Raw genomic sequence first — 27,624 nt, 5'->3', positions numbered from 1 at the left:
CATGGCTGGTAGGGAATGCAAAATGGTACAGCCACTTTGGAAGACCGTTTGACAGTTTCTTACAAAACTAAATATACTATTACCATATGATCCGCAATTGTGCTCCATCGTATTCACCCAAATAAATTGAAAAATCTATGTCTACACCAAAATGTGAACATAGATTTTTCTAGCAGTTTTATTCATAATGTCCAAAACTTGAAAGTAAAGTTCAAGTTTTCTAAGTTCACCTTCTTCAGTAGGTGAATGAATAACTAAATGGTGGCACAACCAGACAGTGGAATATTATTCAGTGCTTAAAAAAAAAAAAAAGTTATGAAGCCAAGAAAAAACATAGAGGGACTTTAAATGTACACTACTAAGTGAAAGATCTGAAAAGTCTACATCATTGTTTGATTCTGACTATAAGACATTCTGGAAAAGGCAAAGCAACAGAGAGAGAGTAAAATGAGTAGTGCTTGTTAGGGGTAGGGGGAGCGGGGGACAGGCAGGAGACAGGATTTTTAGAGCAGTGAAACTAGTGTGTGTGACATGTATAATGATGAATATATGTCATTACATATTTGTCAAAACCCACAGAATATATACCAACAGTTGAGTCCTAATGTAAACTATGGATTTTGACTGATAATAATGTCAACCTAAGTTCATCAGTTTTCACAAATGTACCACTCTGGTGTGGAATGTTTATAGTGGGGGAGGCGGTGGGGGGATGGAAGGTGGACAGGGGACATATGACATATGGTAATTCTGTACTTTGTACTCAGTTTTGCTTTGAGCCTAAAACTGCTCTAAAAACTCATGTAAAAGAGAAAAAATAAATACCAAGAGCCGAAAAGAAAACCTTAACCACATAACTCAATATCATGCTGAAAGCAAGGCTGGTCCTAAAACCAAAGCAGCCATATTCAACAGTCCTTGAACTTCTCAGCCTCAAGACTCAGCTAGTACTGTAGGGGTTATCAAATGTACTGACCATCTATAGAAATACTTAATAATGGAGAAACTGTTATTCTATCTCCTCGGTAGCCCCTAAATCAATACACAAATAATTCTAGAGATGCTAGGCATACGATATCTATCCCCTTTACAATGGCTAGCTTCCTTCATTAAAAGGAAATTCAAAACAAAAAGAACTTCAACAACTAAAATATATATAAATTTTAAATTTTAAAAATGAAGGAGCCAGGATGAAGACTTGCTTCCTTCCAGGGCACAGTTCTTTTGGGGTTCCTGAGTAATGATCAGGGCTGCTGGCCATTATTTGATTAGGCAGATCATGGGCTGCATAATGCAGCAGGACAGGGCGGCAAATCAGGGCTGAACCCAGCTTGCACTCATCTAGCCAAGCCTTGTGCCCAGGTGAAAGCGTTGGCTGCCCAGAGAAGGAATCATCTTTTTTAATGTTTGCAAGACACCACACACTAGCCAAGCCATGGCCCTGTGCAGCTACATTCTCCAGAGAAGGCAGCTTTTCTCTAATTCACACAAACACAGCTTCTGAGGAAGTAATAGCCCAGCTATGAAAAAAGAATTTTAAATTTAGTAATAATTAAGCAAGGATAAAACAGGCTCTTCCATGCCTAGTGGAATTAATTAAGTTTTGGACCAGAAAGCATCTAATATCTTCTAAAATCTAGATGATCATATTGAAACTGTAATAGGACAGATACATCCAGTTCTTATAAAGTCTTCCATTTGTTTTGTTTTGTTTTTGTTTTTGTTTGTTTGTTGGCTCTCTTTTAACTATTGGGAACATTTTTATAAATAGCTATTTCAAAACACTGTCTCAAAATAATCTATTTTACCACAAAACATTCAAAACAAATATGACCTTCATACTTGTTGCCAATCTGATCCTCACGTTATCTCTGCCCCAAGTCCATCACCAACTATCACGATCCACACCAAACTGAAAACTACCTTGCCAAAATGTAAAAGGGCTCATTTATACTATCGAATAATATACGCAACAAGTTCTTGATACTTTTACCCCACTTCATCACCAATCCCGTCTCAAGAAAGGGGGTGTAGCCAGTAGAATAAGGGTCAGAAATGGAGTGAGAATACAATTTTTCATGTTACTTAATAATAAAATTCTAGAAGACAAAATTTTAATTTTTAAAGCCATCTAAAAAGGTTCCCAAATCACAGTAACCATGCTGAGAAGCCCAGTGCTCTATCTACCATCTCGGATCTGTTCATTTGTTCAACTTATAGTATTTTTGAGGTATTAAAACAAAACGAATTAGGGATATATATGTGCTGCCTACTTTGTTAGATATGCAACATGCAATCCTCTCTCTCAACAGAAAACTACAATTGTATCACTTCCGTGTCTGAAGTGGAGATTACCATCAGCATCTTGAGTGAGAAAATCAGACAAAGTGTTCATATCCTTTCCTCATGGATCTCAGCCAGAGAAGTTCCTGACTCACTCACCTTTGGGTTCGTGTGATTCATCATCACTGTCCGAACTATCATTACTCACAATATGCTTTGTTGTAAGATTTTCTGTGGAAAGAAAACAAAAAAATTGAAGCACGTCAGGTGTCAAAATTAACAATTAAATGTATTATAAAGAAGTAATCTGACCAAAACCACAGAGTGAGATCTACTAGCTCTACTAGTATAAATTCAAATCCATTTAATAATTCTAGATTTATTATATTTAATTATGTTTTCAGATTTCTCACTGGAAACAAAACTTCCTGGCACATGAAAAGTTAGTTTATATTTATTAATTCATGATTTAAAGAGGAAAATTTTTATGTTTATCATAATTCTGAAAAAAATAACAACTTGATTATAGGAAGCTCCTTGTTATACCAAAAACTTTGCCTTTTTCTTTATTAGATATTTTTAAGTGGTGTTTATGAAGATAAAGGATAAAACCAAAATCTACAGGTGAGTTACAAAACAGTTTTCTTAAAACGAATGAAAGATACTAACATAAATTATCTTTTGACTTTCAATAATATTTAAAATTATCAGTTGAAATTCACCTTTTGGTGTCAAGAATTTGTGCTTCCTGCAGAACCTATTAAGAGAGCAGTTATAAAAACTAAAATAACAACCAGAAATCCTTAAGGCAAAGACAGCAGTAAAATCTAGCATAATAGCTAGTTATCTTTCTTCTTTATTTTTTTTTAAACGGTTACCCAGGCTGGCCTGCAGTGGCATGATCTCTGCTCACTTCAACCTCTGCCTCTGGGCTCAAGCAACCCTTCCATCTTAGCCTCCTGAGTAGCTGGGACTATAGGCAGAGGCCGTCATACTTGGCTAACCAAAAAAAAAAAAAAACAGAAAAAGAAAAGAAAAAATGTAGAAATGAAGTTTCACTCTATTGCCTAGACTGGTCTCAAACTCCTGGACTCAAGTGATCCTCCTGCCTTGACCTCCCAAAGAGCTGGGATTACAGGTGTGAGCCACCGTGCCCAGCCTAGCTGTTTTTTTTTTTTTTTTTCAAGTAAAATGTGCATGAATGAGCAAGAGTAGGTAATGGAAGGGTTAATAAATGCTTAAGGCAATGGATTGACATTTATTTTTTAAGTTTTTACTGGCATGATTATACATAAGAAATTTGATAAAATGTTCACAAGTTAATATTATTAGTTTCATTTCATGACTATCATCAATAGTAATTTTGTTACATGGGGGTGTGGGAGATGTTAAGAAATTATCTATCCCAGGTGCCATATACATTAGGTGTGTTTCTAGTCCTACATGTATTTTCTTTTCCTTCCTTAAGCATTTTCTTTCTTTCTATTGCTCTTCTTTCCCTCCCTCCCTTCCTTCCTTCCTTCCTTCCTTCCTTCCTTCCTTCCTTCCTTCCTTCCTTCCTTCCTTCCTTCCTTCTTTTCTTTCTTTCTCTCTCTCTTTCCTTCTTTTTCTTATTTCTTTCTTCTTTCTTTCCTTTCTTTCTTTCTGCCACTTATGATAGTTTAAGAAAATAGTTCAGCAAAATACTTTCTTATTTGTAAGGAAGACTTCATGATATGAATAGCTAACTATTCTGAATTTACATATTTTCCATCCTAGCATAATGTTCAACTCCATCTCTCAAAAGTGTAAATTTTTCACATTTATTCAAAACTCCTTAGAGAGTAAATAATTTCATTCAGAGTTACCTGATTGTAGCCCAATTTACCTTAAAGTCTTTCTTCAGAAAGAAGAACACAAAAAAGCAAAAATCTCTGAACACTCCTTTAGGTGGTAGACTTCAGTCAGCCAAAGGATACAGTAGTCACCAGGAGTCCTCAGAGTCCTCTTGGTCACCTCTCTGGTTTCATTTCTGGAAATCCTTACTTAATCTGAGGTAACATGCTTCCTGCCGACTGGCGGATCACACATACACGATATTCCTCCTCAGTCTGACACACAGTCCGAGTCAATAAGCTGCCAGACTGCCGGCCTCTAAGGAAACTTCTCAACAAAGAACCTTCTCAAAACTACCTAGTATAAACCTCCTCCTTTTCCTTGGCTTTTAGCCACTGCCTCACCCACATTCAGATATGTTATTTCAGTCCTATTCTCTTCCTGCCTTAAGAAGAAAAAAACAACAAACCCTAGGTTATCTGGATTATTCAACAGAAGGGCACAGGAAGCAAGCCTCAATATGTGCTCTTCTCTTTCTTCTTCTTCTTTTTTTTTTTTTTTTTAATCTTCACATAATTTAGAGAGAGAGTTTGTTATTTCCACGAAGAGTTGGGAACAGGACATTCATCTGGGATGTAATGTTCATTAAAAGAAATCAAGTAAGATCATTTTATCATTATACACGTTGCCTTGCAGTTACTATTAAGAGAATGTGCCCCGTGGTAAATGTCATAGCAGGCTCATGAGTGCCACCTACCTTGTCTCTTCATTAACTAGGTGATGATCAGAGGATAGAAAGTAAACAAGCACAAGGTGCCTTATTTCTGTGTTTGTTTTTATTTTTATTTTAAAATCTTTGGCTCCAATGAAATTTTAAGATAACTTTTCCATTATTCATTAAGAACTAACCAAAAATACAAATGACACTCTTGAAAATATTATGAACTACAGGAGTTTACCACACTAAATACAAATACTAAATAAATTATCAAATAACTAAAAATCAATTCTTGTGGGAGCAGTGGTAATACTGCTTATAAGCCAACTTACTGTTCCAATTAATGTTACAATTGTATTCTCTTTTTCATGTAAACTTAATTGAATCAACTGATGTTGCCTGGGATAACCAAGGACAGCTTGTTTAAAATTCCTGCAGTAAACTTTTTGTATGCAAGCATTCTTCAAGTAAATTAATTATTTAAAAAGTCATCAGTGTTATTCTGTCACCTTCTCTGTTCTCAGATAGATCTGTGTTACTTCCCAGATAGAGAAGAGATAGTAGGTAGTTGTGCTGAAAGTCCATAGAGCATTTCTCCCGGGTCCCTGCTGTTATGGCTCCAAATTCAGATTTAGCATGCCACCATTTCTTTATGCTATCAGTCCAAACAGTCAAAACAAAAATTAGTATTGATTAAAATACAGGTGGCAAGGCTTTTGGAAGAAACTGGATGTAAATTTTTTGTTTGCTTAAATTAAATTTATTAATTTAAGAAAACATGTTTCTGTGGTATTCTTATAATGAATGAAAACCACTGGTCCCCAGTTGAGATTGTCTACTTTCTCAGGTTTTGTAAATATTCATAATTTGTTATAGGCTAATGGGTTAGATTTATCAAAAATCACTAGTTTAAGTGTACTAGGGGTGATTTGATTTTTTTTCCTTCTTTTGGGTATAGATTAGTATAAGATGCTAACAGAATTCTGGTGAGTTAATGTTTAAGGGTTAAATAAACTGTGACAAGCATAAACTTCAGTGTAAACATTGCATTTAGCTGTTGGTGATTCTAATCTTTAAAAAGCTACTCGTATTTGGTAAAAAGAGGATTTTCTAATAAAAATAGTATGTTTAGCAGTATAATGCAAAAAAGGAATAGAGATGTGTTCTATTAAAAATGACTCTTAGGAATCAATGATTTTTATGAGTTTTATAACCTCAGTGCCAAAATAATACTTAAGAAGTACCTTACATAATATTTTTAGGATATATTTAGGTTGATTCAACCAAATTATTAATAAATTCAGAATGAATGAAATATTTACGAAGATTTAATATTTTCTCCATATATGTTAATAAAATTTATCAATGTAGCAAGATTTGTATCAATGTAAGCACATCTTTAGGATACCTAATTCTTCCTCCATTGTGGAGCCTCTACTTTGTGAACCAGAAACGCCCAAAACTCTGTTGAACAATATGGAAAAGGCACTGCCCCAGACACCTAAAATAAAGCAGAAACGGAAAATAACTTAAAATGTACCAGGTTTCAAAATAGTCAAACAAATCAGTGATATATTTTTATTTTGATCACCTACCCATTAAGAAATGCAAGGGGTTTTCTTCATACTTCTTAACAACTGTTCCCATAAAAAATTTGCTTCCAAACAAGTCAGGAGCCATAAAAGTACCATATTTAGCCATGCCAATTTCGTATGGACTAAATTCAACCCAATCTGAAAGCATTTTAAAAACAAGGCAATCCATGAATAGGAAAATGCTACAGCATGGTATGCACAGTTAATGATCACTCGAATAATGTCATGCTTATTCTCACGCACTTATTTAAAATATCGAAATGAAAACATTACCAAATGTCCATTATGTATATGACACTGTGTGGAAGTTGGGGGAAAAACGCTTAGAGGTGAGTAAGACAAGACGATACCAAAAGATCCCTTCTAATTTGCAGAAATTAGATACATTTTTCTATTTAAAAACTCAGATGTCTTTTTGAAGTCAGTTTTCATTCTATAGAATAGAAAACTGAAAACTGCTAACTAGATATAAATTTAATGGAGCAGACAGAAGAAATTAAACTCTTTTTAACAATTCAAACCGTCTATTAAAATGAAATAAAATGTTTTCTAACATTTACCTTTTCTTCACCTTCACTTTAATTTTGCTTACTAACCATCTATTCTAACTCCACGAGATTGCAATACCAAGTTTTTAGGTTGAATGTCTTAGAAAAACATGGTAACAGTGCCAGAGACGTACACTGTCTAAGAGCGGGGGCTCTGGAGCCAGACTGTCTGAGATCAAATCCCATTCTGCTGCTTATGAACTGTGCTTACTGATTTGGGTATTATTCTCTCTCTGTCTTAGGTCCCTAATCTATAAAATGTGAATAAAATCAGTAGACAGTGTGTAGGATTGTTTTGAAGATCTACTGAGTTAAGAAATGTAAGGAGCTTAGAAGAGGACATAGCACATTTTTAATTGCTCAATAAATAGTAGCCACTTTATGTTTAATGTATTCCCATGGGTATGATTATGTCTAATAATCATCTGCATCTTAATGTCTTCAGCAAGAACTCCTGGTTTCTGATTCCCATTTTCTACACTTGCAACTCCTTCATTCTTCTTCTTGTTGGTAAATGGTACTATTATTCATGCCACTACTCACTTTAGGATTACCCTTGATGGTTCTCTTTCCCTTATAGCTTACATGAGAAAAATAAAGTGCTGTAGACACTATCACCAGGTATGTTTAGAACCTGGTCACTTATCCATTTGTCCACCATGACCATACTGATACAAATTGCTGTATTCTCTCCCTCTCCTGGACCTCCACAATAGTCTCCTAAAATGCTTTTACTCTGTTCACCTATTATCTTTTTGATATCCCATAGCTAGAATAAATCTTTAAAAATATAAATCACAGCACACCACTGTCATCTGAAAGCTTCCCATTACACTGAAAATAAAAACAGGGCTTATAAGGTTCCATCCTGGCCTAGATCGCACTGCCCGTGAGATGTGACCACATCTCTTAATAATGTTCTATCACAGTTTGTCTTGCGTATCCCACTTCACTTCAGTTGCACAGCACAGGTCTTCTTACTGTTCCTCAAAGAAGTCAAGCTCATTCCCACTTCAGCATCTTACACTTGCTATTCCCTTCTGCAGTTATAATGCTTGCTCCTACTTAATCTTTATTTTAGGGTCTTTGCCAATGGTCCATTACAAAATCCCAACATCATCCACCCCTGCCCAACTCATAATTCTCTGTCCCACTTCATTTTTTTTCTAGCTTTTCTCTTTCTGAAATTGTAATATGTCTGTAATATCTTATCCAACAAAACAAAATCCAAACAATTCCAAAATTCGCAAGCTTTTTTGTTACTCATTTGGTGGTAAAATCTGATCTGAATTCATTTAGTGAGAAATCAGTCTTGAATGTCAGTGGGGACTCTTATAATTCATTTATCCCACTTGATGTGGATATTTACATATCCTACTGGAAAAATATCACTGTTTGATTATAAGAACCCACTGGGGTATTAGGTAATACACAATATGAGTACCTTTATATCTCAAAATCCAAACATTTTGAATTCTAAAACACACATCACCAAAGGTTTGGAAAAGGAATTGTGGATCTATATTTATTATTTGTTCAATGGTAGGTCACAACATCCTCCTTTCGTGAAGGAAGAGATGAAATCACAACTTTGATAACATTGTAATTCATTATATGTCAAAGCCAAATGGTACATATACTTCATCAGAAAGTGGTGTGATTTACAATGATTTATATGAAACTCGTGAGACATGACTAACAATAAATCAGAGGTTGTTAGGAAAATTCCTGTATTCATACAAGGAATTTCCTATCTCTCAATTTCACAGCCCTATCATGGGAACTGAAGCATAACAACTTCCTGGTTCCTACTTTTCTAGCGATCTCTTCTTGATTAGTGCTGTGGCCTGGGCACACAGTAACTAAGGCATTCTCAAAAGCTAAGAGGAGCCCTGCACCCCTCACTGAAGAACTCACAGTGTTAGTTTTCAACTAATTCTCTCCTGCTGGTGACTCTACTTTTTGATCCAACCTCTCTCCTGCACCTCCATGTACTTTCAACTTCCTTTGGGGCCCTTACACTCAGATATTCTGTCATCTCCTCCCACTATACGTACCTAGATAAGAACTCATCCCCCTTCTTCCCAAGCCAGCTTACCTACTTCAGTAAACCATGCTATCACTCCATCAAATCCATCATTGCATCACACCAATGACTTTTAGGCCTCTCATATCCATCTATTCTTTTCTTATCAGTATGTCCCTAGTTCCAGGGCCTTATCACAAAAGCACAATGATATCTCTGCTTCCAGCTTCATTCCTTTCCATTCTGTTTTCATTGGTCACCAAAGTACCTTTTTCAAAAACACTACATAAATAATTTTATTGCCCTGCACAAAAGCATTAACTATTTCCCATTATCATAAAAATCAAATAAAAACACTTCTGTCTGGAATTAAAATCATTCCATAACTTGGGATTAATGGTGCCTCCAAATACAACACCTTTTCTTCACCAATGTGTGCATAAGTCCTAGACTAGCTTTTTTTTGTTTGTTTTTCTTAAGTGATTCCCAGAACATAACTCTGGCTTCCCTTCTGAACATTTTCTCATATTGTTTCCATATAAAGATGTCTTTTTACCTGTACTTGATAGATCCTTCTACATTCAACTTAAATCCAAGTTTCATCACTTTCATAAAGCCTTTCTTATGACTATACTAAATCTCTAAGATATCTCACCCTTATGTCAGGTCTACACACTTATGTCAGGTCTAGGTATATTATAGGAATTTTTCCATGCTTTATTTTTGTCTCTTTCAATAGGATTATAACTTTCTTGAGGAAAAGTACTGTATTTGTACTCCTATAGTGTCGGTCAAAACATTTAGCATGATGTTTCATAACATGCTAAGTTCATAACCATAAGTTGTAATCCATAAATGCAGTTTATTCACCAGTGGAAATTCTTAAATGAATGTTTTAAGTCCTTTCTGCAATGTGATGTAGTGGAGGATTCAAGAATTTCTAACAGTTTAAAACCAATGTTTATTTGTTGAAAATTTCCAAGAAATTTCTAAATGAAAGGTGTTTAAAATTATTCCAAGATGGAAGGAAAATGTTGTCCAGTATTGTTGAAGTAAAATTGTTAATAAAACTTCTGTAAGTTAATTTGATTATTTGACTCTTAAAAATATAATTCAGAGACTACCTCAACTTTTTCTTCTACATAGCCACTTTCAATCTAAGCATATATTAGAAGAATAAATTACAGACATGTCTCTATTCTTTTTTTCTCAATAACTCAAGTAAAGCTACTTGAACCCTCAAGACATGAACTTTAAGATGTCTTATCTGGGTACAATATTCACATAATTAATGTTTAATGATTTTGTCTAAATCTGTTGGAAGACACAGCTCAAACCTCCTTATCGCAGAAGCTTAACAATGAAGGTTAATGGTGCACCACTCATCTCAGTAGCAGTGCTGCAGTTAGGCATATGTCAAACTCAGACACATCCAGATCCAAAGACTACTAACTGGATGTAAAACAGCTTTTTTTTCAGTCTAAAATAACCCAAAATATCCACTCACCCAAATATTATTTATTCTTTAATTATTTTAGTTAGGTTTTCTTTGAAAATAGCTATTGACTAAAACTTCAGAATAAAATATAACCACTGTGAAAAGTCCAGAACAATCATGACAATAAAAATAAAACTATTATATTTATATGTCTCTTTATAGTTTTCAGTCTCATCTTCTGCATATTTCATATTATTGCCTTAATAGCTCTGGAAGATAAATCTTAGGCTTATATGTTTTTTTAGATAAGCAGGAAAATAAGAATCAGAGATTACATGACTAGTCTGAGGTATTCAGCTTGGAAGTATTGTAAGACAAGCCTTCTAAATTAGAATGTAGTGCTCTTTTGACCATATCATAATTCTTCCTGGGTGAAGGATGATTTATTTGGCCATGCAAAAATCTGACTAGCGTGCAAGTGTTATAGACCAACCAATTCCAAAAATTTCAAAACTCCCCAAGATAATAGCTATGGGGGGGAAAGCTATTTCATTATGGTGCTTACTTTTCTTATGTAATAAAGTCTTAACTCTCTGCTATGAACTCCATTCTAGCCCAAGATGAGTGGTTCCCTGTTGCTGTTGAGCATACCAGATTTATCCTTGACCCTACTACACGCCCCCCTCCACAATCCAATAATTAAATGTGCCTTTCATATTCAAATCCTTTTTTTATTATTATGCTTTAAGTTCTAGGGTACATGTGCACAACGTGCAGGTTTTTTACATATGTATACTATTCATCCTTAAGATCTAGACCTCTGACTTTTCTTACACAGCTTTCATAGAACATTCAAAATTGTTAAAATGTACTGGAAACTTGTTATTAGGGCCTGCCATTGTTTTATGTACTTTGTCTCATTTTTTGGCAAAACATTGTGAGAAGTCTCATCTTCACTTAACAGATGAGAAAACTGGGTCTAACAGAGGTTATATAACTTGGTCAAAATGACAGTGTATAGTAACAGCTCTGTACTCTCTTGTGCCTTAACTTCTTTAATATTTATTGCAAATTTTCCAAACATTTGCAAGGGTAGGGACAATATATTGTGGTGAGGAAAAAGGAGCTCTTCCCTAGCGCCTGGCAGACTATAATCCATATAGTCGGTACTCACTATGTATACATCAGAAGTTAGTATGGAGAAATAAAAAGAATAAAGGATTTTTGAAACCAATTCTCAGAACTGCTAATTACTTTCTAAGTGGCAATGTGCAAATTATTTGATCTTTATGAGGTTTTGTTTTTCCTTCTGTTAAAGAGAGCTAAAAATACCTACTCCCTGGTTGTAGGAAATATGGAATAAAATAGCAAATGTGATAAGTGCCTTCTGAACCATAAGCATGACAAACATTTTAGCCAATATTTTAATAAACATTTGAATGAGTGGATCCCTTGTGTGCTAATTTTTGTAAACTATTCAAAATTTTTGTCTGACAAAGGCAGTTGAGAGAAAATTGAAAATTACAAAAGGATTCTGGATATATATCTGCTAATTACACACCATGCATGATGGTTTTTTAAGCTCATGGTGTGTCCAAAGTCACTCAGATAACTTTCCTAAAAGTAGGATGAAGCCCACCAGCCACAGTCAGAAATGCCATTGTGCTGCAGACTAACACTGACAGAGCCCTCCCAAAAGTATGCTATTGTGCCCCCACTTTCTTTTTTTTTTTTTTTTTTTGAGACAGAGTCTCGCTCTGTGGCCCAGCCTGGAGTGCCGTGGCACGATCTCGGCTCACTGTAAGCTCCGCTTCCCGGGTTCATGCCATTCTCCTGTCTCAGCCTCCCGAGTAGTGTTGTGCACTTTTATAGTATCCAAGAAGCAAAGCTTGAGAGGAAACAAGTGTTCACTCCTGAGATTTTAACAAAATGAGGCATTTGTTCATCAACCACAACAAATATACACAAGAACATTTTAGGTGCTGAATTATAAAAATTACAACAGCACTTTGAATGGCAAACATACAATTGGCTCTATATACCCATGAGTTCAGCAAATTCTATCAACTGCAGATCAAAAATATTTTTAAAAATTTCCAGAAAATGTAACGTTGTTGACATGTATACATTTGATCTGTACTAAACATGTACAGACTTTTGTTCCTTGTAATTATTCCCTAAACAATATAACAACTATTTACCTAGCATTTACACTGTATTAGGTATTATAAATAACCTAGAGATGATTTAAAGTATGCAGAAGAATGTGTGTAGGTTACCTACAAATACTGTGCCATTTTGCATATGGGGGTCCTGGAACCAATCCCCCATGAGTACCAAGGGACAACTGTAGATCATATTACCCAATTAATGAAAAGATAACCAACAAGTAAAATAATTTGCACTACCTAAAAGCACCAGGCATATTATTTTGTCAAAAGTTACTGAGGAATGGATAATTAAAATTGAGTTATTGATTGTATCCATGATTTTTATTGTATTACAGTAAATGAAAATACATTAGTTACTAGTTTCATGGAATATTCTCTGCAACCAGAAAATCATCTCACTTAATATTTTCTTATATTTTCAAAGTCTTATGTTACAGAAAATACATTAAAATAAACAACTGAAATTGCTTATGACCTTCCTCTAAAGAAAACTATGGGAAACTGCAATTCAGAGGTTCCAGAAAGTGTTCTCAGAAAGGAAACAGCATACCTGCAAACATTAGCTCTGAAACGTCAGGTTTGACATGAAGACAGGTGAAAAGAGGTAAAGGGCATTGTGCAGTATTGACTTTTTCCTTCAAACTACTCAGGGTAGTATTCATTCTCTGTCCACAGAAGAAAGAAAAAGATGACTTTAAATTTATAAACGGATAAAGGAAGAGAGAATGCTATTCAAAATGTACTTCCAATCAAAATCTTATAATTTTATAATAAAAATAACTCTTATTACTTCTAGAAATTACTAGGTCCTGAATAAACAACAAAAAATAAGCTCTATGGAAGTAACTATCTTCATTTAAAAAATCATCATAACTCTAGAGACTATGTCTACATCTGAACTGGAGAATGAATTAGCAAGTGTGGAGCCTGGAAGAAATTTAGCCCCTGGACCCCTTGTCATAGGCTCTCCTCTGCTTCATCTTCAAGGAAATATCAATTTAATCATGTATCAAGCGAGTCTGTTCTATGATCCCCGTCCTTTCTTGAATCTGTTCAGGCAAACTTCATTCTTCCTCATCTAAAAATGTTACCATTCTTGGAGGGAACGGGCAGTTAAGGGTTAAAATGTGAATTTTCTTTTTTTTTTTTCCCCCAGAGAAAAGTAATACAAAAGCACTTCCTCACACATTCAAAACCTTTACATCGTTGGAATGAATTAGTAAGCACTAGTTGAAAGGTAGAAGAATTATAATTTCTGGTGGGGAGAATGGGCTTGGTACACATAGTTGGACGAATAAGTAGAGTCCAATGACTTTTATAAAATGTATTACATTTTCTTTTATTTAAAATATAATAGTATAATATGTCCTGTCTACTTGTTATAAAAGTAATGTAGATTGAACTGTAACTTACATTATGAATTAGTGTTTCTCCTATTAACATCCCAAAGATATCAGTAAAAGTGACAGGTTGTCCAGAGCTTTTCTTCTTCCATAAAGACTCAACATATCTTTTAACTTTCTGTGGTGTGAGAAGTAAAAGGGGGTTGTGGCTAACATTTTTCATTAGTTCTTCATTAATCTCCTCTGGCCCTTTCTCTGGAAAATCAGGGTGAGAATACAAGGTTGACATGTACCTAAACAGAAAACAAAACACAATCAGTAAAGACAAAGGGCATGACACAGCAGTCTCCAAAGAAAGTAGGCACACTCTGTAAATAAAGCATGGTGGATATATTTGGTTAACTTCATTATCTGATTGCAGATTTTAAAACATTTAAGAAAAGAATGTGTCAATCAGAAAGGAGTTGGTCTACCATGAAAGCAAAGGAAAAAAGAGGTGTCAGAGGAAACACTGAACTTTCATCCACAGTCTAAGAGAGAGGGTGCCCTACTAGGCCTACTGTCCATTATCTAGTGTGCCAGGAATGGGGTATCTCTATCAGACTATTAGAGACTGATGACAGAGCACATCTGAGTCATGTAAATGAACTGACTTGTCTGGCTACAAGACTAGTCAAGGAATCTGATCATCTAAACTTCTATGATGATTATCTACAGGTAGAAAATGTGTTGTCCCAACTATTGTAAATTCTTAATTACCTTAACAAATGATTTTTTTCGTTAATTATCCATTGGCCAACTAGACAAAAATCTCAAACCCTGTCAGCTGTAGGTCTCTAAATTAGTGAATATATGAATCTGAAGGCAAAATCCTAAAGAGAAATAAGATCTTTAAAGTAAATGCTTTCTTATGAAGCCTCTTGGCTGCCAGCCATTTGGCCACTTCTGGTAAAACTGGAAATCACCATGAACCTTGATATTTGATATCTAGATAATAAATATTCAGTTGTGGTGCTCCTGCCTGTGAACCAATACCTCTAGTATGGTGGATCTCATGCTGACTATTAATTACTCATTTTCTTATCTGTTTCCCTCAATAAATTGTATCCTCCTCCTTCATGAAATAAATTTTGTTTTTTCATCTTTTTTAGCCTCAGCGACTAGTTAATGTCTGGCATATTACAAGTACAGCTTAGGAAACTCACATAACAAAATAAAAATAGAATATGTAAACACTCCATCACTTCATCCAACCAAGGAGAAAATAGCACATGTTTTAATCTCTTATTTCCTCGGGATTCAAATCAAAATGTCCATTATAATGGTTATTGTACCTTCGAGGGGAGAAAACTAATTCTTGTTAGGCCCCAACTATATTCTGGACACTGTGTTGGTCAATTGTTCATAAGCTGTTGTCTTGAAGACTCACAGTGGCTTTCAAATATTCTATTTTAATTATCAGGAAAGAGAGCATTGGGAAATTTAAATAACATACTCATACTCCCCAGTTTATAACAGCAGAACTGGAATTCACAATTTGTCCTCTCCCTGATAGGTTTTTTTTTTTTTTTTTTTTTAGTCTATTATACAAGACTTCAGTTTTTAGAGACGAAACTATTCCCATTTCACAATAAATTGTAATTCCTTATTGGGTTTGAGTTCCTTGGAAACAAACTGAGAATAATTATCAGTTAATAAATGGAGAGTAACAGACCCACAATGGAACACATGTGCAGAAAAAAAAAAAAAAAACTTAAAAAAATTTTTATACAACAAATTGAATTTGAAACAGTTTCCTCAACATGTGGTAATGATAAATCAAATAGACTTGCTCAACTCAACTTAGTATAATCACCAAATAGCTACAAAAATGCAGCTTTGAATACTTGAAAGACACACGGTTCACTTATTCCTATAGTTATTCCAAAGTCTGCCATGTGATTTATCTAAATCAACAAAGATATGATATTCTGGACCTTCTCATACTTTTAATAAATGCACAATATGCTCTCTGAAGGTTGAAGTAATCTGGTGTATTCTCGCTCTCTCTTTCTCTCTTCCCCTCTCATGAAGCAGTTGGCTTGGAAATACAAACCCTGGTGAGAAACTGAAAAACCTAGAATACTTCAACAATTGGCATTGGGCTAATGGTCTCTGCTTGTTCAGCATTTATGACACATATTCCTTAGAATTCACAAGGTGAGCTGGATAATCTTTTCATGGTGTCCCTGCAGTTACATCTGAGTGAAACTATCTCAAAAAGTAAAAAAATAAAACATACAAGTATCACCCCAATTTCTAACTCTGTAGTTAAGTCTTAATTTTTATCTCTTTACCAATGATGTTTCCCAATTATACCAGTCAAGTTTCAAAAAAACAGTAGCTTAGACATAGCAGGGCCTCTACAAATTAGTTAATGAATGAATGAAAGGATCTTAGGTTTATTTACATAAAAATCTGGAAATATTTGCCTCGAGTTTTTCAACATATTTATATGATAGGACACCTCATTCTTTTTATCTAAATGCATTTTAAATCTAAATCATGCCAGAGAGGAAGCAATGCTCAGTTCAATCCCTGTGTCCAAATCAAATGGTCAATGTTTTAAAATACCAGTAGCTAACCACCAGACTTGCTGAATCCGAACTTTCATGGGTAAACATTTAGGGTGAAACATTTAGAATTTTTGTGCTTAAAAAGTGCAGAAGAGTTTTTCATCTGCAACTAAGATTTGGAATGACTTGAGAAGACTCTCAACATCTGTTAAGCAAATATCTTAAAACTCTTTAAAAACCCCTAAATTAATTTTCCCATAAAATGCAGCTACTTAATGCATTTCTTCGTTTAGTGATTAATCAACTATGACCTAAGGAAAGTCAGGCACTGTGCTAGGTAAGAGAGATTCGTTAGGGAACAAGACAAGCTAAGTTCTTAAACAACAAATTTTCTCTAACACGTATCTTGACCTTTGATCCTGTCACATCTTATGTGACAATTTTTGTTATTGTTTCTTTTCTCATTGTTTCAAGAATTTTTCGTACTGTTAAACTGAAAGTTCTTGCTCTCAAATACTATTTTAGTTGGTTCAATAAATTGGACCATATTGTCTACCGATGCAGAGCTGCTCTCACTTCTTTTTAGATGGTAATACTGTACAAATTTGGCAGTCAACATCCAATAGCCCCTTACGATGCTATAAAAGAGCAGCTGAGGAAGAAAGCTGTGCTAATCCTGAGTAAAAGAACACAGGATTACTGTCCTGGTTTTTTAGTTCACTTATTTCAGGTCTCCAGGTTGGCTAATACTTACATTTAATGAATCACAACTATCATCCAAAATTAATTTCAGAAGTAATTACCATAAAGCTAGTAGCAGGTATAAGGGAAGCTTTGTCCTACCTAAAATTCTCTTTTGTGATCACAGGAAACTTTCTGGGAGGTCCAGGGCTTCTCCAGATATTTCCGTATTACCTCACTTATACCAAATAATGGCCGTGTATCAGCAGAATAGAAAAGGTTACACAACATAGAAGTGTAATGTGTTTTTCCAAGTCTTTCCGAATTCCTTCCTTTGAACTTTTTACCTTCTCACCTGTACTTTTTAAGAGAGAACTGTGAGCATGAATCATCCTGACCACTTTTTCTTCTGGTAAGGGAGCATCTCTTCTTTCCCTGGTTAACATCTTCACCTGTGCTTTCCATCTTGTGTCCTGTCTCTGCCGGAGTCTTTTTCTATCTATGATCCTTCTATTTCTTTATCTTCCATCTATCCCTCTACATTATTTTCTACACCTCAGACATCTATGAAAATGCTGAACTCTCTTAAATTCTGAAAAAAAATTAATAAAAACCCTTCCCTGGGCCCTATGTTCCCTTCAAACAATGACTGAGCTCCTTTCTTCCCTTTCCAAACAAAGTACTTGAAATAATAGATAGATTTTATGAGGTTCACTTGCCTATTTTTTGGACTTTCATGTTTTATTCAATCTCATGCTCAAAAGTATCTTCTTCTTCTTCTTCTTTTTTTTTTTTTTTTTTTTTTGAGATGGAGTTTCTCTCTTGTTGCCCACGCTGGTGCAATCTTGGTTCACTGCAACCTCTGCTTCCCGGGTTCAAGGGATTCTCCTGCCTCAGCCTCCCAAGTAGCTGAGATTACAGGCATGCACCACCACGTCCGGCTAAATTTTTTGTATTTTTAATAGAGACTGGGTTTCTCCATGTTGGTCAGGCTGGTCTGGAACTCCCGACCTCAGATGATCCACCCACTTTGGCCTCCCAAAGTGCTGGAATTACAGGCATGAGCCACCACGCCCAGCCCCCAAAAGTATCTTTTAATTACTTTTACTAGTGGTTCCTGCTAAAGCAACTAACCAAACCCAATCCTTTGCTAAGCTTTTCACAGATTTTCAACATTATTAAAACATCCATTCCTTCTTGATCCCATCTTTTACTTGATTCTCCTCTATGACAGCTTATTTGCAGTCTCTATTAGGGTTTTATTTTCTTTTTATCTATGAAATTTTGAAGTGTTACAGGGTTCCATGAATTAAATTCTTGGTGGTAATAGATAAAATGGTAGAAGTTGGCGGAATTACCTAGGGAGAACATATTGATATAATAGACCAAAAGAGAAGCCCTGAGGGAAAGCCCACATTAAGGAGAGAAACTGTGGAAGTGGTAGGGACAATATATGGAGGAGAGACCAATCAGACAGGATGAAATAAAACCAAAAAGGCATGATAGGAACAATTAGAAAAAAGGACAAAGCAGTGTGTGAAATGTCTCAATCTCCAATCCCTCCCTCACCAACCCCACATACCCTGAGAAGTCAAGGAAAATAAGAACTTTGTAAATTAAGTGGTCTATGAGTGAAAATTTATTACAAGGAATGAGCAGCCTTTTAAGGAAATGAAATAAAAAGGGAAACGCTGATCTTTAAGGAAATAAGACTGTGAAAGATAGAGTAGAAGTATACATATGTGTATGTGTGTGTATGTGTGTGCACATTTAAAGTCCTTTTAATTACTATATATATATATATATATAAATGTGTGTGCACATTTAAAATCCTTTTAATTACATTTTACAGGACTTGTTTACTGACAGGGGAATGTAAGAAGATATTGCACCAAATCTATAACCAAAGCAATGACTATAGCTCTAATCAAGCTCACACATACACAATTATATCCCCAAATCAGCGCTCAAGGGTCTAGTCTTGCTTTATTAGATGAGTTTAAGAAAGTAAACTTCTTACAGTTGTCAGTGATGGACAACAGGGATCTAATAAATAGTGAGTACAAAGAAAGAACACCACTCAAAGAATAATAACAAAATGATTGAGTAGGCGAACTAATGTAAGGGTCCAAGATTTTCTAACACATTACTCATTGAACAGGCAGATGCCTGCTCTTTCCTTCAAGGGAAAGAATAATGATGGGCTACACCCTTCCTTCAGAAGAAATAAATCATTTTGAGGGTACATATAGAGAAGACGGCAACAATGGCTCTACGTTTTTGTTTCATGACTAAATAATCTGATTCAAAACATTTAAGAAACTGTAGATGATTTAAATGTGAAACTCTCTATAAAATATATAGATGTCCTAGAAAAGAGTGTGGTTTAGTAGAAAGCACTCAGAATAACAGATCAAAAGCCTGAGTCTATATGCTAGCTCTCTAGTGATGTTGGACAAATAATTTGGCTTCTAAGTCAAATTTTCTTTAGCATAAAAATGAATAAACTCATACCCTTCTCACAAGATAAAATGACACAGAAACTTTAAAATGCTAGACATATATAATGCGATATTCTGACAGATGAGTTTTGCCATGGCCGAATGACTAGAAAGGTCTTTTAAGTCCAAGACAGATCTTTAGTAATAAGGTGATACTCTTATTTGAGACATGTGAGCAACGACTTTTCATTTGATTTTCAATGTGCTTATGTGAGGTAAGCAAACCAAAAAGTATGTAGTATCTTCTTTGAAAAGGTTTTATAAATATATTTGTGAAAACCTACAGAGTACAGGTATTATACATACGGATGTTTTAAGTCTCCACCTAAATTTAGCTGAGTTTAAATACATTTAAAGGACTAATTTCATATTTAGATGAAAATCAATGAAATACATTATATGTCTATATTCAAAAAATTGTTTTCTTTGTTTTGTATACTATGGTATCTTGCATCTTATTCTATTTGCCCTAAAGAAGAAAATGAATATGTAGTGAATCATGTAGACTTAGATGTGTTCACTGAAGGACTACAAATCAGCAAATTATAAGAAGATTAAATTAATTATGGGTGGAGTATGTTGTTCCACTTCTATTTTTATCTAGAATTATTTTCAATTAGTCTTTTTTATTTTATGTTTTAACTACATTTTAAGTTACAAAGTGGCTTAAAAGAAGCAAATTTGCAACAAAAAGTTATTATTAAGTATGGATTTGTCTTTAAAAAAATCGTTTAAAGAAGATTGTGGCATCAAACTGGAAAGTTTTGTAATTTAAAGTTAATGATCAATTTTCTAAATCCCCGTTTCTGTTCTAGTGCTTGAGTTAGATACATTCTAAATATTTAAAGTTATAAAACTAAAATTAAAAATGCATACTAACCAGGTGGAGCCAGAAAGACCAGCAATGTAGGTAGCACAATCCAGAATTCCTGATTCGTATAATGCCTTCATCACACCAGAGAATCCCACCATGGCTCGGAAACCCCCACCTGAACCCAATATGGCTACCACAGGCACCTGAAATGATGCAACAGAGAGATTTGTACACAAAGTAAAAATCATAAAATACAGTTCCCTTTAGTCTCAATCTTTATGTTATACATCCCATATTTTGTCCCAAAGAAGTATAAGTTAACTTCATACTTTAGTAATGCCTAATTTTTTAAAGGAAGAAAATAAAGCCTGGTGCAATGGCTCACGCCTATAATCCCAGCACTTTGGGAGGCCGAGGCGGGTGGATCACCTGAGGTCAGGAGCTCGAGACCAGCCTGACCAACATGGTGAAACCCAATCTCTACTAAAAATACAAAATAAAAAATAGCTGGGCGTGCTGGCAGGCACCTGTAATCCGAGCTACTTGGGAGGCTGAAGCAGGAGACTTGCTTGAACCCAGGAAGCAGATGTTGCAGTGAGCCAAGATCGTGCCATTGCACTCCATCCTGGGCAACAGAGCAAGACTCCATCTCAAAAAGAAAAAGAAAAGAATGTTTCATATAAGAAAACAAAAAAAGCAATGTCTATTAGAAAAAAATTATTAAAATGACCAACTTACTCTATTTAATAATAATAATACTCTATATTTGTTCAACCTTTTGCAAATTTTTGACTTGCTTTCAGGGACATTGTTTTATTTAACTCTCAGAAATCATGTAAGGTGAGCAGAAGGAAAGTATTTGCTGGTTTTGCAGCTGAAAGTTCTATACTGATTATGTTACTTGTGTAAGATCTACTAGTTGGTAATTCATAGTTGAGTAAGCCCCTTGCCTTCAGGTTACATTTACAGAGAGCATCTTTAACATCTGGTGACCAATCTGATGTTAGCAGTAAAAGAGAGGAAGGTGGGTGGTTGGACTTAGGGTTTCTAGCTTTGCTCTTAAGCAGATGATGCTATCATTACCCAGAACAAGGATCCTAAGGCATGAAGTTAGGTGAAGGAAGAAACAGTGTGCTCAGTCTTAGAAATGCTGAAAACACAACATGAATGCATTGTGTTTCAAGTATTGGCACCTGATCCCTGAGTGGCCACTTACCAATATGACATATACATATATTCATGGAATGATTATTTTACAACCAGGAGGACCAAAAAGATTGTATAGTCATAAGAGATAGTAGTTGTAAGGAAGCCAGATAAGAATTTCGAACAAAGAGGAAGGATTTGAATTAAGCCTTGAAAGGGGGTTGAGTATATAGGCATAATAATAATAATAATAATAATAATAATAGCAAATGTTTAACCTTTAAATTGGGAAAGAGAAATCTACAGAGTCCAGATCTTATTAGAGTTAGAGCAGTGAATAGTAGAACACCTAGGACTAAATTCCTGACCCAGAACTGTACACTAACAAGTGGTCTCAAATCAAAAACACTAGACATCAAACTACATGCAAACTGGAAACCTCATAATGAAAGCACACTCTACAAGTGCAGTGCAATGGAAGGATCTAAATGGCTTTGAACCTGTGTATGTATATATGTGTATATGTGTGTATGTCTGCGTATCTTTATATAGATGTATATGGGTTGGTATAAACACCATGCTCTCAAACACAGATTTTTAAACTGTAAATAAAGTAAAATATGTAAGTCTTTAAAAGCTTGTCTGGAGGGGGAAATAAAGCTAAGGTAGGAAACTAAAGTACATTATACAGAGGATGAATAGAGTACAACAAAGTATTAGGTGCAGCAGTAGTTATAAGAAAGCTAGATATGAAGTTAGAATGAAAAGGAGGGATTTGAATTCAGCCTTGAAAGGTGGTTGAGTTTGCAGGCAGTATAATAAGAATAATAATAACAATAAAAGCAAGCATTTAACATTGCTATGTGCTCAGTTCTGGGCCTAGGCTTCAGGTCAAGATAGGCATAAGCAGGAAAGGGTATGTGATTTGGGAACCAAACTACTTGGGGTCTTAGTATTGTAACAGGTGTATATTAGGGAATTGGGAAAATAGGATTATGAAGGGCATTGAGGAAAAGCAATTTCAAGATTAATACTGTAAAACATGGAAGGTTGTTCGTATTCAAAAAATATTTGGGGGCATTTGAGTCTAGGTATGGTTAATTGTAGCGTTGTATTATTAAAAATAACCAATCCAATACAAATCAGGTAGTTCAGAACAGAGAAAAAAAGTTCTTAGTAACAGATCATACTGTTCATTTCAACACACAGCAAACAGCCTGCACTGTTATTCAACATGAGATTTAATAAGATAAACTGGAAAAATGAACTTAAGAGCTTCTCTAATACTGAGAAAACAACCTCCCAGATGTACTTCTTCAAATGCCAACAGCCCGACACATACTGAAGATGCATATGGTACATTGCTTGGAATTTTCTGGAAACAGCCTCCTGTTAAACTGGAATTCATGCGTTAGGTAACCTACTGTTCTCATTATCGCTTTGAAGTAATTCTGAAGGAGGTTTTCAGGTCACGGTTTTAATTCAGATACTTCTGTTGTCATCAGGGGAAGGAAAATGTCAGATATTTGTACACAAAGTTGAATAATCAAATAATTGACTGTGCAGATTATAATTACCTTCATTTGTTAAGTATGCATTTATATTATATCATTTAACTTTCATAACCTATCAGTACATATTATTACTCCGTTTGTTTGTTTGTTTGTTTTGTTTTTGAGACAGGGTCTCTCTCTCTCACCCACAATGGAGTCTCTCTCTGTCACTCAGGTTGGAGTGTACTGGCATAGAGATGGGGTTTTGCCATGTTGCCTAAGCCTCCCAACGTGCTGGGATTACAAGCATGGGCCACCACACTGGGCCTATAACTCCATTTTTAAAAATAAAGCAATTTAAACACAAAGAAGATATTTTTTTCCAATGTCACAAAGCTAGAAAGTGGTATTTGGAGTCAAACTTGGGTCTGCCATATAATAAAGCTATTATTTCACTATGCTCTACTTTGTCTCTCAAAACAAATAGCTTCTACTTTCCCCCAACTAATGCTGTGTCCTAAGGCCAAGAAAATCCTCTGTGGGCTCAGTTTACTTATTATAAAAGTATTGATCTTGATATATTAATGTGTAAAAATATTGATCTTGAAGCTTTTAGTGACTAGTAACATTCTAGATTCTATAACACCTACAGAAACATGAATTATAAAACTATAAAATTATGACTATGAACTATAACAAAGAATGGGAAATTAGATTTGTCAAGAACATATCGTACGTGCCTTGCACTCTCTCATGGACACTTTCACACAATTTATTTCATTTACTCTTCCCAACTCTCCAAAGGAAATCATTGTTTGTTTCATTTTTCAAAAGAGGAGTGCAGATAATACCTAATAGCTAATAAGTAGTACAACCAGGATTTGAGCTGAGGTATGTCTGGCACCAAAATTCCTTACTCTTTCCTTTGTCATTGCTCAGAAAGAAAGGGGTAACCTTTACGGAGTGAAAGCACTGATGCACTGATGCTTAGTCACACTGTATTTCAAATTATGTATCACTTCAAATAATGTCACGACAATTTTACATAATAAACAAAGGCTAAGTTTAGAGTTTTAATAGTCTTGCTCATTCTGAAATAATGTTCAAAGAAATAATACGAAAGTTATAAGGTTCAGCTGTTAGTCATAGCTCTAATTCTAAGAGAATCAAATACGTGTTCCTGAGAAGGTCTGGGGTTGTATTTGGACCTAGTATCACTAGTATTTAGATATAAATGATGTCAATAAATATTTCTCATACTTCCTTCATATGATTATGGGAAATGAGTTTTCACTTACCAAAAACTTTGTGTTTTGACTTAGTTATCCTGGTACATAAACTTACTGACATTATTAATTGCCTCCCTTTCAAAAGAAAATTCTGAAGTATTCAAGAATATTTTTGTTTGTCATAAACAGTTAGATAAATACATTTCTCTCCTTGGCCTCTATATTAGTCAGGGTTCTTCAAAGAAACAGAACCAACAGCATGAGTAGATATATAGAAAGAGATTTATTATAATGAATTGTCTCACACAATTAAGACCAGTCGAGTCCAAATCTGCAAAATGAGCTGGCGAGCTCCACACCCAGGAGAGCCTATGGTGCAGATGGAAGTCCAAGGGAAGTCGGCTGGAGAATTCCCTCCTGCTCAGTGAGGCAAGCCTTTTTGTCATATTCAGGCCTTGAATGGATTGGATGAGGCCCACCCACATTATAATAGTAAGGATAATCTGCTTATTCAAAGTAAGCAACAACACCGGCAGCAAATCTAGCACTTGGTCTTATGATGCCTCTCCATTGCTTCTGACATGCGGACATTTGCTTGCCTCTCCTGGACCCTGTTTCCCTCACAGCTTCTATTTCTCAGCAGTCAAGGGCTTTGAGCCCCCCAGAGTGCACCACGTTGCTGACTGCAGTCTGGGCCCCTTGGACATGTAACTTGCTCTCTAGACCAGTTAGACCAGTTTCCAGCTCTGTTTTATTCTGTGGCTGTTTATATCCCACCACTTCCTCAGATAAGAAAAACTCAGCTCCACCTCTTGATTCCTGAAACCTGACCCTTGCAAGCCCAGGCCTGCTCAGTTCCTGTTCCTATACTCCACTAAAGGGAGCCCTCCACTGCCTGTCTTTCAATGTTTACCATCTGAAAGAGGAACAAAGATTGATAGTACAAAGTGCCATTGTCAGAAGGCGAAAAGAGGTGGGAAGGAAAGCAGAAAAATGAAGGTGAAAAGAGGTGGGAAGGAAAGCAGAAAAACAGGAATGGCAATGCTTATTGACAACTCAAGGTTGATCTCTCTTATCTCCTTCAGAAACTGTCTTGCTCTGCCTCTCCCTCCCCAACTAGATGATCCCTGTTTCCCTGGCCTTTCACTTAACTTATATGACAAATGTAAGTACCAAGTGGCACTCGGAGAATTAATTACTTAAGGCCCATATTTTACTTCTATTTTCATCCAAAGCTGTCTATTTGTTTAAACTGAAATATGATCCTTATAGTCTTCCTTAAGAAAAAGCATTATCTCTTTTATACTCTGACAACAAGAAGAATCTTTTCTTCTCTCATTTCTTTACTACTCTAATTCCAGATTTTACTCCCCCAACCAACCTTGTTACGTTATAGCTAGTTTTTAGGGGACATAGAGACTGGATAGTAACATTTCACTTCATAGACACAACGGTAATCTGAAAACTTCATCTGACCAAAAACTATTTTAGAACAAGAAAATTTTAAAAAGTGGCTTCTGAACTACCAAAATACACCAAAAATCCCCATACACAAAGTCATGTATCTTGCTCAAAGAAAAGATCTTAGCCCTCTTCTCATAAAGAAATTATATTAGTTAGAGACTGTGTTCTAACAGCAAGTTTGCTTATCAGATTTGAATTCCAGAGCAACAAAGTTGAAAGAGAAAAGGGCAGTGTGAAGAAGTCACTTCAAGCAGCCACACAGGGCACAGAATAGTGGCCGCTGAATGCAAAGGAAGCAGGCCTGATAATGTCCAAATTGGTTCAGTCTGAGCAAGAAATTACACATTTCAGGAAGATTTCCATCTACATAAACAAAATCAATAATTTTTTTTTAAAAAAAATCTCAGTACTTAAGAGAATAAACTCTTAGGCTTTAAAAAACCTTAACTATTTGACTAGGTCAGTATACAGGAAAACTAATTAAAAAATTAGGCCATGGTAAATTTAACAATTATTGACGATGAGTCTTATGCCACAGAATGGCAGCACCCAAGAATATGTATAATATTACTGTTTTACTGGCAACTATTATACGCCCCTATACATTTTGCTGGACACTTTATGAGCATCAGTACCTATCCCCTTACCCCAACAGGAGACATTATCATCATTTTACAAGTGAAGCACAAAGGTAAAACAAAGTTCCCAAATATATACTGCCCAAATTCCTTCAACATTTAATTCAACCTTGAGGTCTAACCTGGATACTGTCTGTTTGTATTGAGATGAATAGGACTGTTCTCATTGGTTGTGCAAACTGCCGCAACAGCCCACTCTTCCATACATTAAGGAGGCCAACTGAACAGTACTGAAAAGAAAGTGAAGATTTTGATAGGGGACAAAGGATGTGGAAAGTTAAGAGATCCAAGGAGTAACATAAAAATAGAAAAATGTTACTTTTGTTATGGGAATGGGTGGTGCTGATAACTTCTAAGCTGATTATTTCTGCCAAGAGAGAACAGTGTGGCCTGAAACCAAGAAAAGCAACAACAAAAGTTTTAATTCCATAAATGACTTCCAAACACACGAATTTAATATTTTTTGAAGGACAGCACAGAGAAAAAGCATAATTACCTCATTCCCCATCTGTTGCAGAAAAGTTGTTTTACCGTCATTTGTATGAACATGAAGCAAAGTTATATTTTCCCAGGAAGACTTACTAATCCTTTCCACAGAAGGAGGAGTGACTAGAGGTGGCAGCAGAAACTTACTTTTTGGAAATAAGAACCTAAGAAAAAATGCCAGCCAGTGTGTCCTACATGAATTTCTAACTCAAGAGTCTAAGCCAAGATCTCATCAAAACCTTCTCCTTAACCGGTGTTTCCCTCGCAACCTGATACTGGTGTTGCTGTTTCAAAACTGTGACCTCTCTCTCTAGCAAATCTACTCCATGCATGCAAAGACTAAATTTGTGCCCTGATACATACAACAAAATATTCACCAAGGATCTACCATACTAAGAACTATGCTAGGTGTTTGAAATATAGAAATGAATAACACAGATATTGTCCTGGCCCTCACAAAACTTAAATTCTAATGGAGAAAACAGTCACACTCACCAATATTTTTACAAGAAGTTTTTTTAAGTACAACCATGGGAAATGATGAGAAGAGAATGTTCATATATGCCATAAGAGAATATAACTGAGAGAACTAATTTAGACTTAGGGGTAAGGAGGGAGGAGATGATTTGGGAGAGCCTCAGAAGAAATTATCTGTGTGCTCATTAAAGAATGGGAGAGTG

The 27,624-nt window shown here is 35.3% G+C and overlaps 1 protein-coding gene across 2 annotated transcripts in view; it reads right to left on the bottom strand.

Annotated features, from left to right (window-relative positions):
* Positions 1 to 27,624, bottom strand: part of PLA2G4A (phospholipase A2 group IVA) — a 149,667-nt gene that overhangs the window by 34,893 nt on the left and 87,150 nt on the right. Inside the window, exons 8-13 of one of the 2 annotated variants that reach the window (XM_030934855.1) lie at positions 20,555 to 20,691; positions 14,008 to 14,230; positions 13,145 to 13,259; positions 6,412 to 6,549; positions 6,225 to 6,317; positions 2,443 to 2,514 (exon numbers count right to left, since the gene is read on the bottom strand). In XM_030934855.1, coding sequence (XP_030790715.1) covers positions 2,443 to 2,514; positions 6,225 to 6,317; positions 6,412 to 6,549; positions 13,145 to 13,259; positions 14,008 to 14,230; positions 20,555 to 20,691 — 778 coding nt within the window. The remainder of the gene's footprint in view (positions 1 to 2,442; positions 2,515 to 6,224; positions 6,318 to 6,411; positions 6,550 to 13,144; positions 13,260 to 14,007; positions 14,231 to 20,554; positions 20,692 to 27,624) is intronic. The other variant, XM_030934856.1, reaches the window with a different exon arrangement.

The sequence above is a fragment of the Rhinopithecus roxellana genome, chromosome 8 (assembly GCF_007565055.1).
Source record: "Rhinopithecus roxellana isolate Shanxi Qingling chromosome 8, ASM756505v1, whole genome shotgun sequence".
Taxonomy (NCBI): Eukaryota; Metazoa; Chordata; class Mammalia; order Primates; family Cercopithecidae; genus Rhinopithecus; species Rhinopithecus roxellana.
Note: the sequence above shows the minus strand (reverse complement) of the source record. Positions and strands in the feature narration are given on the sequence as shown.